The sequence below is a fragment of the Diplodia corticola genome (genome assembly GCF_001883845.1).
Source record: "Diplodia corticola strain CBS 112549 chromosome Unknown scaffold118, whole genome shotgun sequence".
NCBI lineage: Eukaryota > Fungi > Ascomycota > Dothideomycetes > Botryosphaeriales > Botryosphaeriaceae > Diplodia > Diplodia corticola.
Genome location: NW_017971597.1, coordinates 17,825 through 34,490, shown reverse-complemented (window position 1 = coordinate 34,490; position 16,666 = coordinate 17,825). Strand labels below are relative to the sequence as shown.

Genomic DNA, 16,666 nt, shown 5'->3' with positions numbered 1-16,666 from the left:
CATTTCCATGCTAATAGAGTGGCAATCGCCGGCTTGCACACTCAACCAACCCCCCTCTCCATTCAAATCGGCTTAAAAAAAAAAAAGACCTGGTCGCTCCTCGCCCATGATGCTTTTTTGAATAACCAAGCACATCATTCTCCCCTCGCCCTCTTCCCCGGACTGACGCTCCCGCTCCCCGCCCTCCTCGTCGGCGTGATGGTGAAATTCCCCAGCGGCGGACCGCGCGGATGCGTGTGGCCCGAAGGGCTCCTGATCGTGGGCGTGCTCCGCGGGTCCGCGGCCGGGGCGGGCAGGCTGGTGTGCCTGATGTTCCGTCTGCTGCCGCCGTTGGCGGTTCCGTCTGCCGTTGCCACGTTGCTGCCGGCCGCGCTGGTGGGCCCGCCGGTGCCGTTGCTGTCGTAGCCGCGCATGGAGCTGTTGTGGGAGTAGGCGGCGCTGTTGGAGGCGTGATGGCGCTTGATCGGGTTCTGCGCCTCTTCGGCCGCACGCAGCTTGGCAGCTGCGGCCTGCTCCTCGCGCCACTCCTCAGTCGACTGCAGCATGGTATCCGTGACGACATCGCGGTGCTCTTCGAGCATGTTGGAGAGGTCGCTGTGCGGTGAGCGGATGACGTAGCCGTATTTTTTGCGAAGCTTGCGTTGACGGGTGGGGTCCCAGGCGGCGTGGTTGTTGGCGACGTAGATATGAGAGTTCTAAATGGAGAATTCAGAAACGCCAGCCTTGAAACGCCTGGAGGTGAAGATCTTACATTGTAGTACCAGTCGCCAATGTAGTCATCTGTAAGCTTCTTGATGGACTGCAGACTGTTCTCCGCGATGAAGGCGAAAGTGTGGTCCGTCTCCTTGGAACAGTCGTCTTTACACGGTCAGTTTCCGTTACAAACCGTGAGTGCGAACATTTGCTTACCATTCTCCCCCAAAAGATCTAGAATACCACCATATGCTGCACCGACGCCCATGAAGAATTTGTGCGTGTTTTCGCCAAGTCTGGCCCTGTCAGCACGGGACGAAGCGAAGCGATTGGCTGACTGGACAGCTTACGAGATGTAGTTTTCCCATAGGTATGTTGCCAGTTCGCGCGTGAGAAGCCCACGTGCCTCATCGGGGTCCGCGTCAGCATACTCGGGTAGACCCTGAAGCAAAACGTGAGCACTTGCGTCTCGATTACAAGTCAAGGTTGCAGCCCTTACGTTCGGGTCAGTAATGTGCTCGGGGATGTTGACATCAATAACGCCAAATCCGTTCTTCACCGCCCACTCCACGTACGTCTTCGTGACATCAGTCTGAATCAGATTTGTCAGTTGAAACCAAGCCGGCCGTTATCGAGGGGACGTACGACGAAGATGTTGTGCAGACTGATCTTCTTGCTCCGAGGATCGGTAAGAGCCGTGGTTTCCGGTGGCTCGTGGAAAATGACAAGAAGAGGGCGCTCTTCGGCGAAATTATGCCTTTTTAGAATCAACAGATGCCTCATGAGATGAAGTCCCTCAAATTTCACAGCGAGATACGGCCATGGCAGACAGAAGTCAGAATGCAAACGGGAAACTTACGTCGCTAGAACCTGCTTTTCGAAGCTCTTCGAAATCTTATCCCGCAGGATGAACAGCTCCGTCATCCTGTACTCGTTCCAGAAATCGGTAGCATCAGCCTGTCTCACAATGTCGTGTATTCTCCTCGCGTGCAGGGCGTTGGCTATCGCCCCGCTGTGTTGCTTTGGATACATACACTTCCAGTATCTGGACTGATATCTCTTGACGAGCTCCACTGTGCTCAACCCTAGAGGTGACGGCTCAATCTCATCGCCCAAGCGGTCCGGTGGCTCGCCCATTAGTGTCCTTGTGACAGCGACTGCAGACCTCGCGATTGACTGAAGATTGTAGCCGCCTTCTAAGCAGACGACTGTTTTGCCACTCGCCAATGACATGAGCATGTGCGTCATATGTGCATAGCAGGGCGGAGTAACGAAGCACTTTCCGAGACGGTCACCATCAGCAGCGTCGAATCCGGATGCCACGATGACGAGGTCTGGATCAAACTCCTGAGCTATGGGCATGACGATTTGCTGGAAGGCATACATATAATCGCCGTCTCCCATGCCTTGGGCGCTCCAAGGAATATTGACGTTCTTTCCTTCTCCCGGGCCTTCGCCACAGTGCGTGTGATCGCCGTAGTTGTTGCTCGGATAGAAGGTTCCATTCATGTGGACGTGGATGGAGATGTACAGAACGTTGGGATCGTTGTAGAAAGCTCTCTGTACACCGTTTCCATGGTGCACATCCCAGTCGAGGATCAGAATCTTGCGGCATTTGTCGGGAAAGTCTTGCTGGCAGACTCTGGCGGCAACGCTGACATTGTTGAAAAAGCAGAAGCCTCCGGGCGCATCATGCTCAGCGTGGTGACCTGGCGGTCGAATGACTGCAACTGCGTTCCTCACGTGGCCCGCGACCACCGCACGAGCTGCTTCAATGGCTCCACCAGCCGACAGGCTTGCGCAAGAGTAGGTGGCTGGATGAAGGTACACAGAGTCCATGTCCGCTGCCATCTCATTAAGTATCTCTTGTGAGTAGTCTTGGTGGATAGATTAGTTGGAAGTCTAGTTGATCAAACGACATTTTGACTTACTCTGATACGCTCTTACCCGTGAGTAGTGGTCGCGAGTGTGAACCAAGCAGACTTCTTCTTCAGTTGCCGGCCTGGCGTTGATCCTCCAGAGAGAGAAGTCGGGGTCTGCAACCTGATGCGATGGTGTCTCCACGAGGCCAGCTTCTGCAAGCTCGTTGAAAATCTCCATGATCCTCCGGGGATCTTCAGGATGGATGTCATCCTCACTGAGCATTGCGTCAAGCGGCTCAGTGTGGAACCTCATACGCACATCGTACACGAGACCAGAGCGTGACGAACTGTAAGGAAGAGTTTCGGACTTTGGCTTGGGAGCATTGATGACGACCATGGCCCTTTGGCGGTAGTTGGAGGTGGCGACGTCGGCGGCCTCGTCGGAGCTGTCGTCCGACTCGGACGGCGGATCGGTCTCAATCATGGGCTCGCCAGCGGGCTCGGTGAACGGCCCAAGGGACGGATCGTGGGGCGAAGGAGGCAACTGCGGACCGTCCTTCAATGGCAAGGGGGCGCCAAAGATGAGGGAAGGATTCACCGTCTCATCCGTGCCATTGGGCGGCTCATTCGGCCGCAGGGGTGGACCGTCGTTGGCGACATAGATGTCGTGATCGAGGTCCATGGTGAGAGCGGCGCGCGAGCCCAAGAGTAGTTACGGTGCAGAGGTGAAGTCGGTCATCGAGACATGTTTGGGCAGTAACGAATCTCTGGTGGGGAGTTAGCGGTCTGGTTCTGATCATCCGACCGAGAGAATTCCGAGCAAGGAGGTGTTGCAGCAGAGAGGGCGACGGCGGCGGTGGTGAGGGAAAGCAGAAATGGGAATTACTTACGGAGGAGCCGAGTAGTGCGCCGGTGTACGACTAGGAAAAGGAGGGTGGAAAGAGAGCGAGGAGGGGAAGGGGTGGTGACGAGAGCGTATCGGAGCAAAGAAAAACAGAGGCAGAAGCAGGCGGCAGAGTGCACGGCAAAGGAGCCTGGGGGATGGCGGGCGGTCAGTGTATGTTTGTGGGCAGCATGAGCGAGAGGCAAAGACATGGAAATGGAAGCCGGAGTGAGCGACCACTCAAGCGACAAGCGGGAGCGTGGCTGCGCACGTGTTCGGAACGCAACACAGGCGGAGAAGTTCGGGCGGGCCATCTCACCTTCGGCTGGTGAAGCGACAGAAGTGCCAAGTCTTCAGCAGAGAGTTCTGGGCGCGGGTGGTGGTGCTCGGTGACGGGTCGGGGATGGAGGTGTCGCATAGCTTAAGGTCGCCAGGTGCAGGTGAGCTTGGGTCCGTCGGCTGAACTGCGGCCGCCTCTGCCCTCGCCGCCATTGGCTGGTGTGCAACGCCGCCGCTCTTTGTGCCTACGTTTCAACCATGATAAACTTACGTCCACTGCCTTGAATGCTCATCAAGCAAGTCCGGCGCCTATGCTGCTCGGAGGATATCCATGCACTGCGTTCAACGCCTTGGGCTCAACCTCAACACAAGCATGCACTCTGTAAACCAGCCAATTCATCTGATCATGCAAAGACGACTAGAGTTCGAGTCACATCTATCTATCTGTGAAAAGAGCCCTGCAGTGACTCTAGAGGACCAGACCATCACTGAGAAGCACGCCAAGAAAACAAGTGTCGACAGAGGACCAACCCTCTCCGTCTCTCTGCGCGTCCAGCACCAATGACAAAAATGAGACGATGCATCTAGCTTTGCACAGGACGTCAATTCACTTGCAACCACGTCACATGCATGTCGAAAGTAGGCGCCAAAAAAAAGTCATAAAAATTCCTTGTCTATACACAGGTTCTTCCCTTTCCTTCGTCACTGTCATGCCGAAGCTTTTGTGCTCATTTTTTCCCACTTCAGATCCCGCCCTCTACAGGCGGCTCCGATTGCCGATCTCTTCTTTAGAGATTCAAGCGTTGCCGTCAACCTTGGCAATGTAGACTGTCCCACTGTTAGCCATCTGCGCCCGCATGTTCAAATGATCTCAACTTACCCAGAAGGTCGAGGACACGGCGGGAGTAGCCCCACTCGTTGTCGTACCACGAGACGAGCTTGACGAAGTTGTTGTTGAGCGAGATACCCGCCTTGGCGTCGAAGATGGACGAGTGGTTGTCGCCGTTGAGGTCAGACGAGACAACGTCCTCGTCCGTGAAGCCAAGAATGCCCTTGAGGGGACCCTCGGAGGCCTGGCGGATCGTCTCCTTGATCTCGTCGTAGCTGGCGCCCTTCTCGAGACGGGCAGTCAGGTCCACAACCGAGACGTTGGACGTGGGGACACGGAAGGCCATGCCGGTGAGCTTGCCGTTGAGGTCGGGGATGACCTTGCCGACAGCCTTGGCGGCACCGGTGCTGCTGGGGATGATGTTGGTAGCAGCAGTGCGGCCACCACGCCAGTCCTTGGCCGAGGGACCGTCAACCGTCTTCTGGGTGGCAGTGTACGAGTGGACAGTGGTCATGAGAGCCTCAACAATGCCGTACTTGTCGTGGATGACCTTGGCGAGGGGAGCCAGGCAGTTGGTGGTGCAAGAGGCGTTGGAGAGGACATCAATGTCCGACTTGTACGTCTCCTGGTTGACACCCATGACGAACATGGGGGCATCGGCAGAGGGAGCCGAGATGACGACCTTCTTGGCGCCACCCTTCAAGTGAGCCTTGGCCTTCTCCGTGGTGGTGAAGACACCGGTGGACTCGACGACGTAGTAGGCGCCGGTCTCAGACCAGGGGATGTTGGCGGGGTCACGCTCCTGGTAGAAGCGGACCGTCTTGCCGTTGACCGTCAGGTCCTGGCCCGAGACCTTGACGTCACCCTTGAACTGGCCGTGGGTGGAGTCGTACTTGAGCATGTAGGCCTGCAGAGCCGCCGTTAGCCATCCGCTTCTCCGGCACCCGAGCAAGCCGTCAGGCGGTGCTCGAGCTCTCGCTCCGTGATTGTGGTGTACGTACAGCATACTTGGGCTCGATGAAGGGGTCGTTGACGGCGACGACATCGACATCTCCGTGCTCGATGCTGTTGGCACAAGGGTCAGCTCCTGCAGCGGGGTAGGCGGGGTAGGTTCGAGGCAGCAAGCTACTCACGCGTTGCGGAAGACGATGCGGCCAATGCGACCGAAACCGTTGATGCCGACCTGTATCCAGCTGTCAGAACCTGTCTGGTGGGGCAGCGACGACGTGGTGTCGTACCTTGACCATGGTTGCTAAGGATTCTTCTGTTGGGCCTGACGTCAGCAGCCGTGGTTTGGTGAGGCAGGGCGTGGGAGCGAGGGGACTTACCTGAGGAAGTGTGAGGTTGTGTTGTGAGGAGTGTTTGGATGGAAGTGCAGAGAGGAGGGTGTGAGGATGCGGCGATAGGAGGGGCTATTTGTAGTGGACCTGTTGAGAAAAGCCCAGCGGTTGGTGGGGGTGTGAGGGGCAGTTTAGTTTACAAAACGCGTGTATAACGTGATCAAATCTGCGTCTTTTGATAGCCTCCCACGCACCATCTCAGCACATGGCGCGACAGACTCCACGAGAGCTCTACTTGCTGCTCTCGGATGATATCATCCAGGGCCTTGCCGCCTTGCACGGCCGGATCGCCTTGCTCCCCGCATACTGCCTCGGGACATGGGGCCTGCAGCTCGCCTTCCCGACTTTGCCCGCCGGCCCCGGCGCAACTCGCGCGGGTGCGATCGGTGCATCGGCTGTAAACTATTACGCTGGCAGCGCTGTGTGCTGAGTACCCGCAACCACCGCCGAAAAGATAAAAACACGCTGCGTACGGCGGTTGAGCGATTTCGCAGCCCGTATCGCGACCGACCCACCGGCCGTCGAAGCCTCTAGCCTCAGGCAGGCCACGGTCGAATGTCATGGCCTGCTCAATCAACGGGGACGGCTGGTCTGACATAGTACGAGAGCCCACTCATCGGCCCGGTAATCTGCTGCGCTGCCACCCTGCGCATCCTGCGCGCGATGAGTCGAAGCATCACCACATCCAAGCGCATCCTGTCTCACAAATTGCGGGCTGAGCCGCCTTCCGGCGCTGCAAAAGGGCGCACTGTAACGGCATGCAGTTAGCACATCAGATCACTGCCGCCCTCTTCCACCAAGGTGCAGACCCTAGACGCGCCGCTCTCGGCAGCCAGGGTAAAGATTCATAATCCTGAGCATTGCCACAGCCCTCGTCCATCGCGCCGGAGCATCCGGCAGGTTACGTCTGCGCTGCTGCGGCACAGCAAACCGGAGCGGCGGATCAAACCACGGCATGCCGCCTCGCGCTGACATTGAGCGGGTCGGCCGCCTTGTTGGGGGGGCGCCGCACTTTTTCTAACCCACCAGCCGTCGCCGTGGACTTTGAAAAGTCGCTGGGGCGAGCGAAGAATGCGTTGGTAGGTTGAGCGCTCCATTGAGTCTTCTTCACGCCGCAGATCAATTCTGCACGCCAAATTCCTTTTGCGAGTCCCGCGCTTACTAATTGCAGAAGCTATGTAGATTCTGCCTATATTTCGCAGCCACCGCCGCCAATCCGTCCTGACGCCTCCTTTCCGGGTCCTTTCCAGCCCTGCGTGGGCTGACACGTCCGACGAACGCGCTGATGCGACAAGAAGTGAGCACTTCGGCCGTCGGCGAGTTCTGAGGGACGACCGTCAGACGTAGCGGTGCAACGACGACGGCTGTCTACTTCGTACGAATGCTTAGTATGGCTATGACTGGGAACCGGCATGTGCGGCAGCAAGCGTACTTGGGCGCATCGGGACTTTGTGCAGCCAGCGCGGCCCCCCAGGCACCTCGGAGCCGGGCAAGGGAGTTTTCTGCGGTTGCCGGTCACGGAGGGTCGGAGGCGAGGATGGATTGGGCGTGGCGATACCGTGCTGTGGCGACAGCAACAGAGGGATGCAACAACACCGCTGCCTGGGCATGTCTCGAACGGGCGGGAAGAGGTGGTGGATGACGGTGCAGGCAGCTGGCGAATCACAGCGGCTGTTTTGGTAATGCAGCAATTGAATGGAGCGCGGCTCTCGAGCTGTAGGCAGCTTCGGTGCTCGCAGCTGGCACCGTGGGCAAGTGTGCACCCATGGCGGCGGCTTTGCTTGAGCTTGCTCGCACAGGACAGCGGGATGGCGTGAGAAGTCGAGCAGTGCTTGGATAGCAGCGCCGTCTCAGGCGGGCCTAGCGCGCCCCGGGCTCTCTCGCGAGCCGCTGATTGGCTGAATCCGAGCTCGCCTTTGGAGCTGCGTCGGCGTGCGGCAGACGCGCAGACTCGAGCAGAATGCAATCGTGATGGCGGCGGACCGGGCGGCGGGCGGCGGGCGGCATGGCAGGCCCATTGACGTTGTCTCTGGAGGCTGAGGTTGGCCGTCGACGTTCGCTCGCAGCGTGCCCGGGACTAGCCGTGGCGTGAGACGTCCATTTTCTGATCCAGCGACGCGAACCCTCATCATCGCTACTCTGCCCAGCTGCAATCACCCACCCACCGTCCATTGGCCCGCTGTCGTGAGCCCCACGGCCGCACACGAACTTTCTCCTTCGGACTCTGTGCAACTCTCCACTCCACGCCTCCACAATGCTGCGCTCCAGCATCCTCCGCGCCGCCAGCTCGGCTCCCTCGGTCGCTCGCCCTGCCCTCCGCGCGCCCAAGCTCGCCCAAGCTATCGGCGCCCAGCAGTCCCGCCAGGCCCATGCCATCTCGAACCCGACGCTGGCCGACATTGAGAAGCGATGGGAGCAGATGCCGCCCGAGGAGCAGGCCGACCTGTGGATGTCCCTCAGGGACCGCATGAAGGTTGACTGGAAGGAGCTGACCCCGCAGGAGAAGAAGGCCGGTACGTACGCTTGGAGGACGGGAGAGGCGAGTGCGAAGCCGTTGCCGATGGCCCTGCCATGGCGCCATGCGCTGTCGATGCCCTCGTGGACGCGCGCCCGTTTCGAAGCCGCAACACCATCATCCGCTGACCCGATCGTTCGATAGCCTACTGGATTGCCTTTGGCCCCCACGGTCCCCGCGCCGTTGCCCCGCCCGACGAGACCAAGAAGATCATCCTCTACACGCTCCTCGGCGTTGCGGCCGCCGGTGCCCTGTTCGGCTTCTCGCGCATCTTCGCGGGCCCGCCGCCGCCGACCATGACCAAGGAGTACCAGGAGGCGTCCGAGGAGTTCCTCAAGGTACCATTCTTGCCGGTTCCCGAGATTGACGCGTCGCTCGATAAGCTGACCCATGGCACAGTCGCAAGGTTCGGAGCCCATCACCGGCTACAAGGGTATGCTCATCCAGAGCAAGCCGGGCCCCAAGGAGGAGTAAAGCCGCCATTTCAATGGATAGTAGCAAGATATCGTGGCCTTTGTAGCACACAGTCCAAGTTTCCTTTGTTGAATGTGAGAATAGTGAGGGGCGCTGCTGCAGCGCGTCTGGCTGGAAGGTTGCCGGTCCGGTGCTGGGCCGGGGCTGCGAATTCTCATGCCGCTGTACAGAAAATAGAAGAGGCATTGCTTGATACCACGGGTCCCATTGGCTTCCGAGCTCGCCTCGTCCACGTGCGGCCAGCTCGCAAACGGTGCCACAGCACGGCGGGGAGACGACAGAGCGAGCAGACTGCACGAGTAGACAACGATTGCACTAATCCAAGCCGGGTTCCCTGTTGAAATAAGTACTCGTCTGGTCCCAGAGGTGCGGAAAGCGGTCGTATGATGCGCGCCTACCCCGTTTCTCATGAAACACATGATATCATCACATGGGTTCTTCTGCGTGAAACTCGGCGAATCCGGCTGCTTGTTTTGTCGAGTAGCTGCAGCCCTATAAGCCGCCGTATATATCTCATGTCATCTGTGCCCACGATAGCATGATAACTCTGGGACAAATCCGAGTGTCCAGCCCTCGACTGTCTGCACATTGAAACCCACTGTCCGCAGCTGTACGCAACGCTGCAACCCATGCTTGCATCCAGGTCCCATCGCAGCTCTCGATTTCGTTGGCAGACGGTTGTGCGAGGAGCAGCTGGGGCTCGTCGGCGCACGACCGCACGTCATCGACCGGACGTCAACTAAACACCCCATGCTGCTCTTCCATCCACGACCGGCGCAAAATAACCCAACATGCTGTGAGGGCGCAAACAAAGATGCCCCAGGCACCATGGCTGCCGGGCGCCTGGACCAACTCACTCCCCGGCCGACCAGTATCATAATCCACCGCGCCGCAACCAGGCTCCCGCCTACCTACGCCTCGCGCACGCTACTCGCACCTTTCCTCCTCACCCCCGTCCGAACATGACCTTGACCGGCGAGCGCATCGTCAGCACCAGCACCGGCGACGTCCTCGGCAGCCGCTGGGGACGCACTCCCACAGCACCACCCGCGCATCGAGCAGCGCCGCCCACCCCGCCGCAACCGCAACCGCAACCGCAACACAATGGTGGAGACATCATAGGCACCCGACGAGCCGCGACGACCGCGGCGACCGCGGCGACACCTGAACCCATCGTCAGCACCATCGACGAGGGCGACATCATCGGCCACGCCCGCCGCTGGGTGCCCACCATCGACCGGCCATCGTCCACACCCGCCGCCGCCGCCTCCTCCTCCTCCAGCACCAGCAACAACAACCACCTCCTCCACTCCCGCTACGCAGCCGCCTCTCTTACCCGCCGCACCAGCCCCACCTCCACCCCAACACCCCTCCCCTCGCGCCAGCAACACAATAACACCGACCAACTCACCAAACTCAAACGCCTCATCGACCGCCTCTCCTGGAAATCCCACACCCTCCTCTTCACCCAATCCGTCGCCCTCCAATCCGGCGAGGCGCTGTCGCATCATCATTCCACCACCGGGTCCACCGGGTCCACCACCGGGTCCACCGGCGCCGCCGCGTACGCCCCCCACGCCCAGCCGACGACCATGTTCAAGCTCGACTTCTTCGAGTACTACGCCCTGCTCGAGCGCATCCTCGTCCTCTTCCTCGGCGTCTTCCGCGTGCCGCTGCCGCCGTCGTCGAGCCATAACATCGGCGGCGGCAAGATCGACGGATCCGGAACCGCAACCGGATCGACCAGGACGACGGGCGGATGGGCGCACCGGTACCACGAGAGCGTTTTGGAGGCGCTCGAGGGGACCGCGGCTGGGACCGCGACTGGGGCTGGGGTTGGGGCTGAGGCGCTGGGAGCGGCGCTGGGCAACGGAGAGGTGATGGCGGCGCTGAGGCGCGCAAAGGGGTTCCGCAACAGGTGGAAGGACGCGGACGAGCAGGTGGTGGTGCCGGCGTGGGAGTGGCAGCGGGAGGAGGTGGAGGGCTTGCGGTTGCGGGAGCTGTTGGGGGTGGTGCTGGGGGCGTTGGAGAGGGCGTATAGGGCTGCGGAGGGGAGGGTTGGGGGGGAGGGGGAGGGAGGAAGGGGAGGAGGGGGGAAAGAAGAAGTTGGAAGCGGTGGTGGGAAGGGGACGTGGTTGGAGGTGGGGGCCGGCTTGCAGCAGCAGCAGAATGGGTATGTGGATGAGGATATGGAGGATGCGCCGTGGGAGGCGGTTGGCGATGCGATGGAGGACGCTATGGATATGGATGTGGAGTGAATCAGGGACTGGGACCCTTTGGCGAGCAGAAGCGGTTATTGGGCCTGTCCTGGCGCTTCGTTGCGTTCGGGCAGCGGTTCGATCTCTTTGGGAGCTCGGATGTCTCTGAGCGTTGGAGATCTAGAGGTCAAAGGTATCAGAGGGGAAAAAAACCAAAAGAAAAAGAAAATAAACCGCGAGGCTGTCTTGTTTGTACAGGTAGATACCCATTGGACAGTAGCGCGACTGTTTGGAGCATTTTGTCAGTATTCTTGGTTATTTCGTAGCCTCGGAGGAACAGCCAAGATGAGTTTTTGGATGCCGCACCGTAGCATCTCGGTCACATGTGGGGAACCCTGCATTAAGAGTAGTCCTATCGATATTTCATTTTTTTGAAAGCTTTCTTATAAGCCGTTTAAAATCTCAACGCTCTGTCCTTCAATTTCCCCCCAAGTCATCCGTCATATAGCCCACTCAGTTCTCAATAGCGGTGGTATCGACACCGATCGTAATGTAGCCGACCATGCCGTTCTCAACGTTCTCGCCGTCCAACGGCACCACGCTGATGATGGGGCTGTATCCGCCTTCCGTGTCCTGCGAGTAGACCGAGTCGACGGCGTTGGTGGTGCGGTTGATCTGCGTGTGGCTGGCATACGGCTCGAGAGCCATGATCTGCTGCGAAAGATCCTCGGCGAAGTAAAGCTGGCCCGTAGAGACGATGTTGCCCGAGTCGACGGTGCCGTTGGAGTGGAGCGTCCAGTTGGTGTACACTGCAGCGGCAAAGAAAAGTACGTCAGAGAAAGTTGCGCGCACATACTATGCGGAATACTACGAACCTTGAGCGTGGATGTGGATGGAGCGCTCGACGTAGAAGCCGGGGAAGATGGTCTTCATCTCCATCATGCCGTTCTCGTTGGTCGGCCACATGCCGCGCAGCCACGTCGTCGCGTCCGTGTGCAGGTCCGTCACGCCGATCTCGAAGTCGGTGATGTTGAGGCTCTGCAGCAGGTCCGGGAACCCCGTGTTGGGGGACAGGCCCGTGAAGCTCGAGTAGCTGCCCGTGGCGTTGCAGTGCCAGAACGACACCAGCGCGTCCGGGAGCGGCTCGCACGTGGCCATGTCGATGAGGCCGATGTCCAGCAGCAGCGGGATGCCGGACTGGTCCTCTGTCATGTCCTGGCGGAGGGTTTGAGACCTTAATGTCGACTGTCAGCATCGACGGCTTCGTGCTGTTTGGTTCCTTCTTTCGAGCTTACCTCGGCCAGACGTAGGGACCCTCGGTCACTTCGGGGCTCAGGACGCACGTGTCGTTCTGGATGACATCGTAGAAGGGAGCCTCGGTGGTGATCTGGTAAGTCGTGTTGCCGGAGCGGGTTTCCAGGTCTCGCTTCATCTGAGAGCGTTTGTTGTATCTTTTTTCGTTGAGGTTGCCCACGGCACTGGCACAGCGCTTCGCGAGATGGGAACGACGGGCCAGCTCAGCCTGAGGGACATGGCGTTCAGGATGAGCAGCGACCTGCGTGGCAAGCAGTGCAACGGCGGGAAGAATGGTGGAGAACTTCATGGTACGCAAGTCCAACAGTGATCGTCGGTTTGGATTGGAAAAACGAAGGAGCGGCTGTTGACGTTACACACTTGCAGCGCTATCTAAACTATTTGTATCCCTTGTCAGGCATTCCATCCACCCTCTGAACTTTTGTTGTCTCTTGGCAGAGTCCGTGGTTAGGCCTCATGTCGTCGATCAGTTTCGAAACAAGGAAGATGCATTGCACCATCAGCGAATAGGTAAAAGGTGATTGGCTAATTCAGTCCGAACCCACTCCGAGTGACCAATCTCATAGTGCTCAAGGTAGCTTAAGGTCAGAGAGAAAGGGGGTTCTTAACTGGCCGGGATGCTATGTCCACTAGTGACGCGTAGAGAGCTTACGTAGCCCCGCCCAAATCTTCGTAGTCAACACGCGTTCGTCGACGTATTGCCTGGGTATATTATTGGACGTACTTACGGTAAACGATCTCCGCGAATCCGACAGCACTGATTGCAAAAAGAAAATGATAGACGGGTAAACTGGACAAAAGACTTCCCAAAAGGCAAGTGTTACGAACTCCAGGGTACAAGGATTCAACCACCCCACGGGGCACGGCGCGAACCGCGAAAAGGAGCGTGGAACACTACATAAGCACGGCAGAGCCGCACGGGAACACGGCACATGTATACGGGACCACCGGGTTTGCGGCAGCAGAAGCCGGCATCGGGGATTACGCCCATAGGAAATGAAAATGTCACAAATAAATGCGCGAGGTAAAGTCTCTGGAAGCGGATGACAAAAGCCAGGAAACCGATAAAGGACGTTGAGATGGATCATAGAGTAAAGACGACGAGGTATAGCCACATGTGTAGGTACTGGCCTAGGACGCGGCGTCCTCTTACGCGTGTACTTAATTACCTACCCTATAGTCCGAGTTCCGAATTTTCCGAGCTCCGAATATGCTACTAATTTTACTCTTTTGGACACTAGCGCGGGGAGGATGAACTTCGCCGGTCTAGAAACATTAAGTTGTGCGATGGCAGTATGTCCAGAGCAAAGACCATCGATTCGAATCCAGTACCTCCATGATCCTCTGAAAGGCCATCGCTTCCCTTGCCTTGGCCATTGGCGCTTCTCAGGTGAACCTGGCGGCGAACAGGTTACCGACTACGTACTACAGGTTCGACCAATAAATAGACTTCCATGTCCCTTCTATTGGCTTGAAACAGCCCTTACATTGTGTTGACAAAGAAAATAGAGGCAGTGCGAAACCTTTCTCGACATCTAGTTCATGTCTTGTCCGGTTTCCAGCGGTATGAGTCGATGTAAAAGCTCCAAAAGCCTTCGCATTTTAGCTTTGGCGAAATGTTGGTTCCGAGATCCGAGATCCGAACGCTACTCTCGATTCTTCAGGAAGTGGCACTATGGTTGGAATCGTTCTGCTTATATCAAGAAAGATATCCTCCGGCCAAGGGCTTTACAGGTGTAGATGCCTCCTCCAACATCACCAAGCTTCAAGTCTAGGGGGTTGAAGGTATCAGAAGCAGTGAGTGGATAATTCTTCTCTATTGATTCTGGGATAGCGGCCGTTCCAGAATGCTAGGTCAATTCTACAGTTGAGGCTCCGGAGGATCCCCAATAAGAATCGTCTTAGTTTATTCAATGCCTTCTAGAAACCAAAACCGTGAGCCCCAGCATGAATACTCCGGAGTCATTGTTTTGGTGGGCACCTCTTGAATATTCTTCATACTACCTACCAGATAGGAAAGAAGGGAACAAAAAACAACTCAAACGAAGGCTGGACGCAGCCTCCTTCAGTTCGCAGAACCGATTGATCCCGGGGTATCTGCCATAACTCCATTGTAGCCCGCTCTTTCAAAGCAAATCGAGGTTCCCTGTCCTCACACCCCGTGTCAGGAACCGCGACAACATCCTCCTCCCCTCTCATCCCGTCGTCCTCTTCACCCTTGGCGTGGGCGTCCACCTCACTTTGTCTCTGGTATTCTCCCCCTTCCTCGCCGGCGTCGATGATCCATTAAACGCGCCGAATCCAGCCAATCCGTCCCTCCTCGGCGTTCCGCCCACCTTAGCAAAGAGTCGCTGGGCCGCCGGCGTCAGGTTGCCGCGAGCCCGAGCTGCGATACCACCACCGCCGCCGTTCTTCCTCGTCAGAACCGGGCTGCTCGCGAACTTGGGCGTCGGTGTCTTCTCTGCACCACCGGCCTCCCCTTTCAAAGCCGCGATCCTTCCAATACCACCGCCAGCGCCGGTAGCAGTAGTAGCAGTGACGGGAGTGGCACCGCCGCCCTCTCTCTTTGCCTTCGAGCTCTTGTCAACGAGCCTGTGGTGCAGCGCTTCGCGCTTGCTCGCATGGTGGATGGTGAACGGGTTGGGCCGGCCGCCATCCGCCTCCGCGGTGATACCCAGGCGTCGGAGCAGCGAGCCATCGAGCTCGGGCTCCGGATCATCCTCATCGACGAACGACCACCCGTTGACGCGCGGCGTCTCGCTGCCCGCGTACACGCTGCTGCCGCCAACCTCGGACTCGGTCCGCCTGGGGCGGCCGCGGATGGCGTCGTTGACGGCGGAGAGCGAGGGGGACGGGGGCACGCTGTCCGCCGAGCCCGCAGCGGCAGCAGGAGCGGGAAGGCGCGTGTTGTTGTAGACGATGGCCTTGGGTGGGGCGGTCGAGGCGGCCTGGGCGGCTTGCGCCACCGTCTCGTGCGTGTCCTCGATGGACTCCGGGGCGAACATGAGCGAGTTCCGAGGCGCCGAAGGGCGGTGATCGACCATGGCCGGGCGCGTGTCGCCGTCTCGCTCCCTCTCCGGGTCGCGGCGCACCAGGGCGCGGTCGTTGTTGCGGATGTCTTCTTGGTCCTCGGCCTCGGCCTTGAGCAGCTTCGCCTCGCGCTCGCGGTAGGCAATCTGGCGGCCCGTCGCGATCTTGTTTCCCTGCCATAGGAACGCGTGCTTCTGCGCGCGCTTCGTGTTCTGGCGGTCCAGCAGCGCGTTGAAGCTCTCGTTGTCCTCGGACGTGTACTTGGCCTGGAAAGCATTCAGGCTCATGCCGCGCATCTCGTTGCGCTCGCGCTCTTTCCTCTCCTCGTCCTCGCGCTCCTCTTTTCCCTCTTCGGTTTCGGCGTCCTTGCTCGCGGCGGCTGGGGTCCGCGGCGTCTCCCCTCCCCAACCCCTCGGCGTCTCGGCCGCCCTGCCCACGAGCCGTGGTGTAGCTGTTGGCGTCATGCTCACGCCCCTCCTTCCGAACCTCCGGCGTCCGTCCGGCAAGGGTGTCATGACGTCGGTGAGGCGATGGGCAGCGTCCCTGATCCAAGCTTTGTCATGGCTGTCGACAGCGGCCATGTACTCGCGCTGGGCGCGCAATTCGAGCAGGCCGGGGTAGAAGTCGCGCGCGACAATATGTTCCAGAGCATTCGTGTACGTGTCTTCGTCGATGATCCTGGGCGGGCGCTTGATCCGCTTCGCCGGGGGCTGCTGTGGCGGCGGCATGAGGGCGGTGTCGGCGGAGCGCTTGGTAAGCGCGGTCGAGTTCGAGGGTGAGGACGACGATGCCATGACTGCGGACTGTCGTGGTGCAGCTGGCAGGCTGCGGAGTTGGAATGTGTCGTGTGTCGTGATGGTTGGAAGTCGGAGTGAAGGGAAACGACAAAAAGTGTCGGAGGTGTCGAAGACAGCCGCAGCTCGGGCGCGTCATCCCGCTTCAGCCCTACAATAGCTTCAATCGTGGATCTGCGCGCCACCTTTCACACACACCAAGGCAGCAACACCCAAGACCGCCAACTACGCTCACTGAACCTCCGACTCCCTTCGACCGTCTTATAGGCTGTTGTCCAGCATCATCCCGCTCACTCAATCCCCCCAAACAACCCGCTGCCGCCAGAAAAAGAAAAAGCTTCTGCCCTTCCGCAGCAGCGAAAAGTCCGCCAAACGCACGCCCGCACGCACACGAGAACCCGCCTCCGTCATTTACCCCGCAAGGCTCCACAAAGAGAAATCTCACAAACGCCCGC

At 58.8% G+C, this 16,666-nt stretch overlaps 6 protein-coding genes across 6 annotated transcripts; 2 read left to right on the top strand and 4 right to left on the bottom strand.

Annotated features, from left to right (window-relative positions):
* Positions 1-134: 134 nt before the first annotated feature.
* BKCO1_11800011 (histone deacetylase) lies at positions 135-3,237 on the bottom strand (the record flags this gene model as incomplete). The annotated part of the gene is made up of 8 exons (XM_020270561.1): positions 135-695; positions 752-858; positions 910-989; positions 1,044-1,135; positions 1,193-1,285; positions 1,339-1,450; positions 1,553-2,570; positions 2,625-3,237. The coding sequence occupies 8 exons, from the start codon at positions 3,235-3,237 to the stop codon at positions 135-137; spliced, it is 2,676 nt and encodes an 891-aa protein (XP_020124966.1).
* Positions 3,238-4,513: 1,276 nt separating this feature from the next.
* Positions 4,514-5,793, bottom strand: BKCO1_11800010 (glyceraldehyde-3-phosphate dehydrogenase; the record flags this gene model as incomplete). Its single annotated transcript, XM_020270560.1, has 5 exons — positions 4,514-4,545; positions 4,598-5,453; positions 5,548-5,611; positions 5,680-5,729; positions 5,785-5,793. The coding sequence occupies 5 exons, from the start codon at positions 5,791-5,793 to the stop codon at positions 4,514-4,516; spliced, it is 1,011 nt and encodes a 336-aa protein (XP_020124967.1).
* A 2,347-nt stretch (positions 5,794-8,140) lies between these two features.
* BKCO1_1180009 (cytochrome c oxidase subunit iv) lies at positions 8,141-8,875 on the top strand (the record flags this gene model as incomplete). Its single annotated transcript, XM_020270569.1, has 3 exons — positions 8,141-8,399; positions 8,546-8,739; positions 8,801-8,875. 3 exons carry the CDS (start codon positions 8,141-8,143, stop codon positions 8,873-8,875), a joined length of 528 nt encoding a protein of 175 aa, XP_020124964.1.
* A 962-nt stretch (positions 8,876-9,837) lies between these two features.
* On the top strand, positions 9,838-11,133 carry BKCO1_1180008 (fungal specific transcription protein; the record flags this gene model as incomplete). The annotated part of the gene is made up of 1 exon (XM_020270568.1): positions 9,838-11,133. One exon carries the CDS (start codon positions 9,838-9,840, stop codon positions 11,131-11,133), a length of 1,296 nt encoding a protein of 431 aa, XP_020124965.1.
* A 453-nt stretch (positions 11,134-11,586) lies between these two features.
* On the bottom strand, positions 11,587-12,676 carry BKCO1_1180007 (protocatechuate-dioxygenase beta subunit protein; the record flags this gene model as incomplete). The annotated part of the gene is made up of 3 exons (XM_020270567.1): positions 11,587-11,882; positions 11,949-12,307; positions 12,369-12,676. The coding sequence occupies 3 exons, from the start codon at positions 12,674-12,676 to the stop codon at positions 11,587-11,589; spliced, it is 963 nt and encodes a 320-aa protein (XP_020124962.1).
* A 1,906-nt stretch (positions 12,677-14,582) lies between these two features.
* BKCO1_1180006 (nuclear protein dgcr14) lies at positions 14,583-16,211 on the bottom strand (the record flags this gene model as incomplete). Its single annotated transcript, XM_020270566.1, has 1 exon — positions 14,583-16,211. The coding sequence occupies one exon, from the start codon at positions 16,209-16,211 to the stop codon at positions 14,583-14,585; it is 1,629 nt and encodes a 542-aa protein (XP_020124963.1).
* Positions 16,212-16,666: the final 455 nt, after the last annotated feature.